Below are 10,661 nucleotides of genomic sequence, written 5' to 3'. Positions count from 1 at the left end.
GGCCATTATGGGTACAATGTTTAGATAGTGCTGTAGTAAACGTTTGGAAACTAAATTGGTTTGTCGCTGCTTCTACCAACACAAAACCGATGCCTCAGTTAGACTTCAAGAATTTCATTGCCAGAAACCTTCGTCTTTCATCAAAGAACTCAATGTTCATTACAGAAGCTACCGCTTACGATGATTCGAAAAAGAAACTCACAGTGTATCAGAATGTGTTTATCTTCCGGAAAACAGGTATGCACGCTCCCTTAAAAACTCAAAATCGCCACCGCTGTATTATTTGTACACCAAGGGACACAGTTTTTATATATGAAAATTGCCATTTAAATGGTCATGTAGAAAATTGCTTTAAATAAGATATAATAAGAGTTTTCTGAAAATTTCACCATAAAATGCCAAGTTTGAACTTGCCTGTTACTTAACGGGTTAAACGGTTTTATGATACCTAACCCTGATATCAGTGGTATCCACAATAGTACCAGCAATGCAATGGCAAACAAGTTGACGTTGAATTTTGCTCGATTTTTAGGCGTTTCTTCATCACATCTATCAGGTTGCATCATGGGTGTTGAACACTTTTCCGACAATAATGATGCTAGGCGATGTATTTTGACATCTTCAACACTGATTCTTTCATCGTTGCCGGAATAGCATTTAGTAGGTATATTATCCAATGCCTCGTCATCAGCTTAGCTGCACCTGCCACAGGTTAGGGATTTTTGATTACCGTTGCTGACTTTACCACTGCATATCCATCCGAAAACCGTGTTCTGGAGTGTTGGTAGATCCTCACCTATTTTGATTTGACCAATCAATAAAAAGCTGTGATATAATTCTGCTCCAATCAATAGGTCAACTTGATTTTGATTCGCGAAGTCTGGTTCAGCCAAGATTATTTTCTGAGGAATTGATCAACCAGAAGCGTCCAGACACTGTGTTGGTTGGGCTGAGATAATTCAAGGCATTTGATATTTACATTAAAATCATTAATTCCAGACTGAATTTTTGTTGCCACACTGTATTTCGTGTCCCTTTTGCTCTTACCAATACCTTCTATCCATAATAGCGATGAGTATAGCTGCAATTTTAATTTTCTTGCCAGTTTTTCTGTGATTAAGTTTATTTGCGATCCAGAATCTGCACTCAATGAAATCAAATCATCCAATGTAGCTATTTTCATGTTAACTGTACTAAGAAAAACATATCCCTTTTTTGGTGATAATCCCGTGATTACAGTAGAAGGCTGATGGCCGGGTTTGAATCTACAGATGAATCTACAGATGAATCAATAATGAATTGTGATTCCTGCTGCACTTATTGCAATGCCTACTTCTGCACTCTGTTGCCCTGTGGCCTGCTCGAAGGCAGGTCAAGCACAGTTTAAGTTTCTGTACTATCTTAATAGAACATTGTGGTGTTGGCTGCAAGAATGTTTTGCAATAGTATAGTGGATGTGATCCCTTATTGCAAACCTTGCAATTTGACATGATTCCCTTTCCCATGGCTGTGGCAAGGGTTTTAGCTGATCACGGCTTCTCCCTATGGCCAATCGCCTCTAAGGACTGGAATCTTGATTCCAGAAAAATGATGAACTCCTTAATCGACTAAACCTCTCTTGGATGAGTCAGCGACTGTTCATACAAAATGCGTGTCTGCTTATCTAATTTGAGGAGCAAACTATAAAGCAGTAGCGGCAACCATGAATCAGTTTCGAGTCCCACATTCTTCAAGGCCAGCAATCCTTCAAATGTAACATCATGTAGTGTTCTTATTTCTCCTTATATCTTCTGAAGGAGTGGTTGATATTGTAGGTTGACTTAAAATCCTTTGAATAATTGTTGCTACAATAATCCTTTTGTTATGATATCGTTCTTGTAGCAAGTTCCACGCCGCTTGATAATTCTCGTTGGTTATTGACAGGTGTCGGACTAAACCTTTTTCTTCTCCTGATAAACTACCTTTGAGGTACCACATTTTCTGCGCATTAGGAAGCTGCTGCTTGTGGATCATTTCAGTGAACAAATCATTGAATTGACCCCACGTCAGATAATCGCCATCGAATTTCAGTATGGTTACCTTAGGCAGCGATATGCCTGCGTTGTTTGATTTATTGATTTTTTGTTGTGATTGTTTATCATCTGTCTTCCTTACAAATTGCTATACTCGCGCTATGTTGTGACTGCATCGGTTGACGTGTTGTTGTGGCCGACTCTTTTGAGGAATGTGTAGTTCCAATAGCTGGAACATCTGTGTGCCCAACCTTTGATGTTGATGAAACAGTCATTATCTCGACTATTTCCTCTTGATCGAATTTTTTAACGGTCATTTCAAATTGCCGACTGTACAACTTGTAAAGATTCAGGATCTCTTAATAATATTCCTTTTTTATGTAGTCGTGTTCGACTGAAACAGGATCAAGGTTCTGAATTTTGTTGTCAACTTCATCGAACGATTCCCATGCTAAGTTTTAACACCTTAGTCGTTTTTCATAGTAGGCCTTGGTCTTCCTTGCCTAGCCATACTTCTTGAAGTTTTTTATGATATCCTGGATTTCAGTACCCGTCTCCACCTGTTGATTGGTAAGCACCTCCATGGTCATCAGAATTTGATTGTTGATTGAATTTGATTTTTGATAATATCAATACGTGACTGATCACGACTTTGTAAGGCCGGAAATTTTGACACCAAATTTTCGCCTACATAAAAACTAGGCACTGAATTAACACAGGTTATTTTAAACAATAAAAGAGGAAAATTGTGATTTTTGGTTAATTTAATTTTATTTATTTACCATAATTTGATAATTTTATTTTAACTAAAAAAAATTATTTTTATTGACGATTTAAAGCGCGTGTTAGAATAACAAACTGTCAAAACAAAACACGACGAAAACAAAGTCAAAAGCACAGCGGCTTCACGGCAAAGATCATAAACACAGCGGTTACACTGCACAACCCATTGGGTAAACGAACGGGAAAATTTAAAATACGCTAGAAGAAAGCTCCGGGGTATGGGTATTTAAGACAGCGAAATTGTTAAGGAGACACGAGTTTATGAGGATTCGTCAAGGTGGTATTACGCCGAAAATATTAAAATCCTGAGTTGGTTCTTACAGCAAAGGAAATAAAAGTATATATGTCTATGAACCATATATATCAATTGGAAATTATTAAGTCCTGCGTTGGTTTTACGACAAAGGATACAAATTACATATGTCTATGAACCATATATAACCATAAGAAATATCTTAAATCCTGTGTTGGTTTTACGGCAAAGGCTACAAATTATATATGCCTATGAAACATATATAACCATAAGAAATATTTTAAAATCCTGCGTTGGTTTTACGGCAAAAGCTATAAATTATATATGTCTATGAAACATATATAACCATAAGAAATATCTAAAATCCTGCGTTGGTTTTACGGCAAAGGCTATAAATTATATATGTTTATGAACCATATATAACCATAAGAAATATCTTAAATCCTGCGTTGGTTTTACGGCAAAGGATATAAAATTATTTGGAGGAATACAAGAAATCGCACGGACATATTATGAATATTCCGTAGTGTAACCTGAGAAGAACTACACGCCATTCCACGACACCTGTCCACAGAAATCACGGCGTTCGCCCATCAAATCCACGGCTGTCACTCACAGAATTCACAGCGTACGGCACAACTAAGTATCGCCTGGATATACGAAAATCTTCGAAGTAAAAATATATAGCACTACATATACATCCTTTTTTTTATGTAAACAATACATATCGAGTTTTGTTATTTTACTATAATTTTATTCTTCTACGAGTTATATTTAATCAGCTCTTTTATTTTGAAATCACGTAATTAAAATAAATAGCTTTCGCACTATTATCGAAATAACTTTGTACAAACATTTGTTGAAATAATAAAGAAATAAACTTAGAAAATTTAAAAATATCTTTCTTTTACGAAACTCGTCCCCGCGAATATAAATTCATTGTGATGACTCTGGACGACGGCTGAGGATACCCCAGCAAAAACTAAATATTTTTGAACGTCACTAAAAAGTGTCGTTACAACTTCTAGTTTGAATGTTGATGTTGGACGTGATGTGTCACATCTTCTAGTTTGATTGAATGTTGAAGTTGGACGTGATGTATCACGTCGGGCTCACCAAAAATGTTCAATAACTAGTTTGTTATTGAATCTGAATCGATACTTGAATCGATTAAGTATTGCTTCTGATTAGGAACCCGGCACTTGAACCAGTTCCTATACTGAACTCGGTACTTGAATCAACTTCAGTATATTCAAATAATATTCATAAACAATTAGGCACTTTAACCTATTTCTTTTATGTTCAAATAATATTCGTTAGCAACTAGGCACTTTAACCTATTTGTCTTTAATGTTTAATAAGCAGTTGAACCAATTAAACTCAATAAATTCTGGAATTGAATTATTTTTTATTATTAAAAATTGAGGTTTTTATACAAATTTGGCAAGGTGTAGATACATAGAACTCCCACGATAATGTCCTATACTTTAAGCTGCATTAAAGTAGCGATTGGATATTGTTCAGCTTAGTCGTGGGAACGGTCACAATTCTCATGGAAATTGTATGCATTTTACGAATAAGAAGTGAGGAATATTACTTGCGTAGTTTCCTTAGCAACCTTGTATATGCTTATAACTTTATTTTCTTTCAACCTTGAACTAAGTCCATATACCAGTTTGCTTTATAAACGTAACTATTATTTTAATAATTATAATACTGACCTTGCACAAACGAATTTTCATTTCTCATAATGTTCTGTATTAAAATATTGCACATTCCAAATGCATGGCTTATCTGCAGTTTCCTATGACGAGCAAATTGTGCTCGTGTGATATACAAATGTTGTTGTTGTTTTTGGTAAATGTTGATGTCTTAAGATCAAGTCATTAACATTATGAGAATAAAAATTCGCTTTGACAAATCAAATGCTAGAATAAATCTAATTAAATTAAAACAAATGTTTTTTAATATATGATGTTGGTCAAAATAATAGAATAAATCTAATTAAATAAAAATGAATGATTTGTTATATATTATGTTGATCATTATTTTTTCCAAATTGGACAGGTGCTGCTCAAAGTTCTGTTCATTCGTTGCTTTTGCTTATTTTCTCACTCAATGTAATCACATGCATTTTCAAATGAATATTGGTTTGCTCTTGTCACGATTATTGATATTCGTCATATAACAATTTTTGAAATCGAAATAAACAGAGCCAACACACAGTTTATTTGTGCTCTAAAGACTTACAAACATATTTTCTGTTTTTAATTTCATGTTTAATCATTTTTGCTTTTAAAATAATTTCTTATATATTTCAATTACATTAGTTTACTCAATAATGTTGAGTAAAAGTTATATTTCAAAAATTTTCCCTAATATTATTCTCTTTCTTCTGACAGAGTACCTCTAGTTTAACATATGAATGCTTACGGAAGATGTGGTTTTACTACCAATTCAATATTGTTTTGTTTTTTGGATTCCTCCCTCTAGTAATTCGAGCCAACATGTTTAGGTTTTGTTTTCTCTTACTTGTATTGTTGTTGGTTTAATTTTACGTTGGTGATGTGGTTTCTACAGCGGGTGATTTGTCAATGGTGGTTACACAGTAAAAACGTAGATTTTGTGGTGGTTATTTTGGTGGGTCCTTTAACAACTGGTTAAGACGTATTTAATAACTCTAGCAGCAATTCAATACTGCCTTGAGTCTAATATAGTGCTGGCATGGAATTTGCCATGCTGTTGCTTTTAGTTAGTCACATAAATTTTGAATTTCCAATTTCTCGCTAAGGGTTATAGCACCGTTCTTGTGTGGTGAGCGCAGTATGAAGATTTTGTAAAACATACTTAAAATCTTACTGTATCTCGTTAGCAACAACGGTGCGATTAGTACGTTCAGTCCGATTTTCTTGTGGGATATACAAATCTGGTGTTATTTGGTTAGCTAAAATAGATATTTCAGCTAACCTGGTGCTCACCACATTTTGTATTTTTATATTTGCTGAAGTATGTAAAACTGTCGGCTTAAGGTCTCTGCAATATAATTTATTTTGACCTTAAATTGTCGTGCTAAATTCCGCGTACTTGTCTCTCAAACGCTCCTAAAATCATCTCATCACTGTTAGTAATTGTTCAAACTTCTGCAGCATATAGCAGCACAAGCATGATAAGAGATTTGTAAAGCGTGATTTTTCTTTGTCGAGAGAGAATTTTTTTTACTTACTTAGTCCGAAGTAACATCTGTTGACAAGAGTAATTCTTCGTTGAATTTCTAGGCTGATGTCATTTTTGGTATTTAAGTTGGTTCCTAAATAAACAAAGTTTTTCCCAACTTCGAACTTATAATTGTTAACAGTGATGTAGGTCCTAGGGCGCTCAGGAGATTTGTTTGTTAAGAGAAAGTACTTTGTTTTGTCCTCATTCACTACAAAAGCTATTTGTTTTGTTTGATTTTTAAGTTGGAAAGTGCCGCACTGACGGCGCAGGTGTTTAGGCTAATGATATTAATATCATCGGCTTACGCTAGCAGCATTACACTTTTTTTTTAATATTGTGCCAGTGTGGTTTAAATGGAATTATCATTTAAAAGTAGTCACACGACAAGTAGTCATTCTCTTTGAAACCTCGTTTGGTATCAAACGGCTCGCAGAGGTTCTTCTTGATTCTAACGGAGCTGGTGGTGTAGCTCAATGTCATTTTATATAGCCCTATAAGTTTTGCTGGGATACCAAATTCAGACATAGCGGCATAGAAGATGCGTCTAGTCGTAGTGTCAAAAGCGGATCTGAAAGCGACAAATAGATGATGTGTGTCGATTTGTTTTTCTTGGGTCTTTTCCAGGATTTGACGCACTGTGAATATTTGGTCTATCGTAGATTTGCCAAATCTTGAGCCACACTGATAAGGTCCAATCAGTTTGTTGACGATTGGCTTCAATCTTGCACATAGTACGCTTGACTGAATCATATGCGATATTCAAAGACCGGCTGTAGTTGCGCAGTATGCAGGATCACCTTTTTTGTGGATTGAGCAAAGCAAACTTAAATTCCATTCATTGGGCATGTATTCTTCCCATCGTATGGTGCAAATTAGGTGTAGCATGCATTTTAATAAATCTTTGCCACCAGCTTTAAACAGCTCAACCGGTAAACCAACAGGACCTGCAGCTTTATTGCTTTTGAGTCGCATTATAACTGTTTTAACTTCATTATGATTAGGAGGCGGAACAATTATTTCATCGTCAAAGATTATAAATTCAAGATCATCTTTGCTTTCGGTCACATTACTACTAACGCCATTTAGTAGGATCGAGAAGTGAACCCTCCAAATGTTAAGCATGCTTTGAACATCACCAGATTATCATTTTGATCTTTGCAAGAATTAACTCCTGCTTTATTATCATTTGTCAGGCATTTGATTTGTCGATGGAATTTTTGAGCCATATTCCTGTCACACAGCTTCTCAATCTTTTCATACTCTCGTCTTTCTCAATTGAGAATTGTTTTTTGATCAGTTGGCAGCCATGTTGCCTTATGTGTGCTGAGATGCTGGAATCTGGTACTACTAACCACCATGTTCCTAGCCGCGGCGAAATCAATCAGCCTTCTTCCATTATCAGAAGTATTTATATGAACGATAAACTCTCCGACACAATGTTCTAGTTTAGAGGATACTTGTCCCGTCCATCGTATTTCCTGGAGGGCGGTAATTTCAGCTTCACATTTCTGTATAGATAACAGTAGATATTATCTAAATAATATTTTGCGAAATACGCAAAATTATTACTACAAAATAAATTTATTTAATTTTTAAAAATTTCTGTGTTATTGGGGCATATCTAATGTAAAGGTCACATTAGAGAAAGTTTCAAGCGTAGGTAAAAGCAGTTCTAAACATATTGTGTCTGTTTTCTTTATTAGGGCAGTTGAGTAAAGATCAGTTGAAAAAAAGGATGAAGAAGACTCAATATTCGGAGATAATATAGTCCTTTCCGAAATCATTTTAAAAAACATTACAATCCAAACAAACTAAATACGTTTAAATAATAAGTAGTGTAAATAAACTCTTAATATGTGAAACAAAAAAAAACAAAAAGATGTGATTAAGAATAATTAATAAACTTAAAAATTTAAATAAAAATATGTTACATAAAAATATTACGAGATAAATTTACTAAGTCTGTGAACAAGGATCAAGAAGAAATAAATAAAGAAATAGAGAAAGTGATATACATCGATTTGGGTTCGCATATATAAAAAATTTAATATACAACATTGATTTGGGATTTAAAAAGCTACACATTCACCACAAAAGTTATTATAGAGTGTAACAATGCACTCAACCAACTGACCATCCACAACCAGGTCTCCCTGATTTGGGTACCCGGACATGAAGGACACGAAAGCAACGAAAAGGCGGACCTTTATGCCAAAAAAGGGGCAGAAGGATCATTCATTGGTCTAATCCCCTTCTTTGGCTTTAATAAAACGAACATAAAACAGGAGACAAAAAAATGGATCCAAAAAAATATCAATGAATACTGGAATGGAATAGACGGCCTATATCATTCCAAAAAATTCTTAAATTTTGATGCCAAAAGAGCAAACACCGCTCTCAACCTAAGCAAGCAGAGTCTAAAGTCACTCTCTGGTGCACTAACAGGCCACTCCGCATGTAATAAACACCTACATAAAATAGGTATATCAGACACTTATATTTGCAGATTCCGCTGTGATGAGGAATAGTCTATGGATCATTTGATCACCAACTGTGATGCACTAGGCCACAGAAGAAACAAAATTTTAGGTACATACCAACTAGAGGATGAAGATCTTCCAGAAGTCCCTCCGAAGGAACTGGTTCGATTCCTCGAGATACTAAATATCTAAATACAAAGGGGTGCACAATAGATCAAACTAGTCGCAGTGCATAGGGCCTTAGCCTAAACTGAAAACCCCCAAATAAAATTAACCATTAACCAATTGATTTGGAATTCGCATTATATATGGGTCATTCTTTTACAAACCGGACGGATTTCGGTAAAAAATGACCTCATGATCTCCGATTTGGCTGAAATTTTTTTTATGAGTTCTTTCATAAAATAAGAAGCTGAAATTTACAGCGTTTCAAAGATAATTGATTGAACTTTTATGAAGTTGTTTAAATAATTAAAATTGTTTATATTTAAGTACTAATATTAACCGTTAAATTTTCGAAAAATTATTTCTCAAAACTCTTACCTTAATTTTCAGTTTTTATATTTTATTTAGATTCAGTTTTAAATTTTACTACGAAATGAAAATTTTCAGAAACCCATTATTTTTTGAAATATTTTCATATTTTTTTTCCTCCCGCAAAACACATCAAGCACATGCGTACTACATTTCCATTGAATGAATTTTCAAAGAATATACTACATATATTCTTATATAATATTTTTGATTTCGATTAGTAATAAAATTCTACATAAAACCCAAAAATTTCAGGACGATATTGTAATTAGAAGTACTCTTAAAAATTTCATCCTTCATATCACACCAAACACATACACACGATTTTTCAGTAAAAAAAACAAAAAAAAGGCATATGTCACAAAATTTTTTTTTTTTAGTTTTGATTCAAATTGATATATAAATTCTACTTAAAAAATAAATATTTCCACTGTGATATTCCTTTTAGAAGTAATTAAAAAAAATTAATTAATCAGGTGTCCTTCACGTTACTCATACGCACCAAAGTACCATGAAATCAATTTTCGAAGGAAAGCGATACAAAAACTTTTACTTTTTATTTCTAAAATAAATGTATACATAAAATATTAACATTTTACATTAGTTTTGCATCATTTCTGTTTTTAAATTAGGAATTTTAACATAATTAAACCGTTTAATAAACTTTTTTCTTATATAGATGAATTAAAAAGTTAATTAGTTTCATACTAGTCGAACTACCTAGAAAACTGCAGCACATAATCTCACCTACCTTCTTCGGTGAAGTGTTATTTTGCTACGGTTGGAAAAATACTCTGCACAGGTAAGAAATGTTATAGGTAAGAAACTGTATGGAGCTAAAAACAAAATATTTTTTATGGTTTTTACATTGATTGTATTAATTTTCATTTCATTACTGATACATAATCTGTAATGTCTGAAGAAGAAAATATGTTTGCCATTAATACTTTTTTGGAATTTGGAATAAAGCAGTGACATTTTAATGTGCCTTTAATTGATGTAGCTGCTTCAAAGCGGTGTTTAATCTTATTTTCTTCTACTTTATAGTCTTTTAACGTTGAGACATGGCACACAATATTTGGTAAACATTCCTTAGCCCAGTTAAATAATTCCTTTGGTGTTTGGATGGGATTATTTATTCGTTGAAGGCTAGCTCTTGCAGCATTCCTCTTTAAGGTACCAGCTAAGTCATCGCACGGTCCTTTGCCGTGTGGCGTTGGAAAAAAGTGCCATTCTGCTTCCAAACCAAAGTCCGCTTTGTGATGAGTTAAATTAATAAAATTTTTTAAATATTTATATTGTGAACCCGATCCATCGGAAAACTAAATAGTTTTTTTAATAAATGATGTAAACAGTCAAATATGCAAACAAAATTTTTATTTG

General features: G+C 33.8%; 1 protein-coding gene across 1 annotated transcript; it reads right to left on the bottom strand.

Moving 5' to 3' along the window:
• Positions 1 to 1,758: 1,758 nt before the first annotated feature.
• Positions 1,759 to 2,329, bottom strand: LOC119665037. Its single transcript, XM_038074368.1, has 2 exons — positions 2,155 to 2,329; positions 1,759 to 2,096 (listed from the first exon to the last, which is right to left on the bottom strand). Exons 1-2 carry the CDS (start codon positions 2,327 to 2,329, stop codon positions 1,759 to 1,761), a joined length of 513 nt encoding a protein of 170 aa, XP_037930296.1.
• Between the last annotated feature and the right edge of the window lie 8,332 nt (positions 2,330 to 10,661).

Source organism: Teleopsis dalmanni, chromosome 1 (genome assembly GCF_002237135.1).
Source record: "Teleopsis dalmanni isolate 2A chromosome 1, ASM223713v2, whole genome shotgun sequence".
NCBI classification, from domain to species: domain Eukaryota; kingdom Metazoa; phylum Arthropoda; class Insecta; order Diptera; family Diopsidae; genus Teleopsis; species Teleopsis dalmanni.
The sequence above is the reverse complement of the archived record's forward strand: the minus strand, read 5'-3'. Positions and strand labels throughout refer to the sequence as shown.

Coding starts and splice junctions, on each gene's coding strand:
- LOC119665037 (XM_038074368.1), bottom strand. CDS start 2,329: ATGACCGTTAAAAAATTCGATCAAGAGGAAATAGTCGAGATAATGACT. Junction 2,097..2,154: donor TAGCGCGAGTATAGCAATTT/GTAAGGAAGACA, acceptor CAAACAACGCAG/GCATATCGCTGCCTAAGGTA.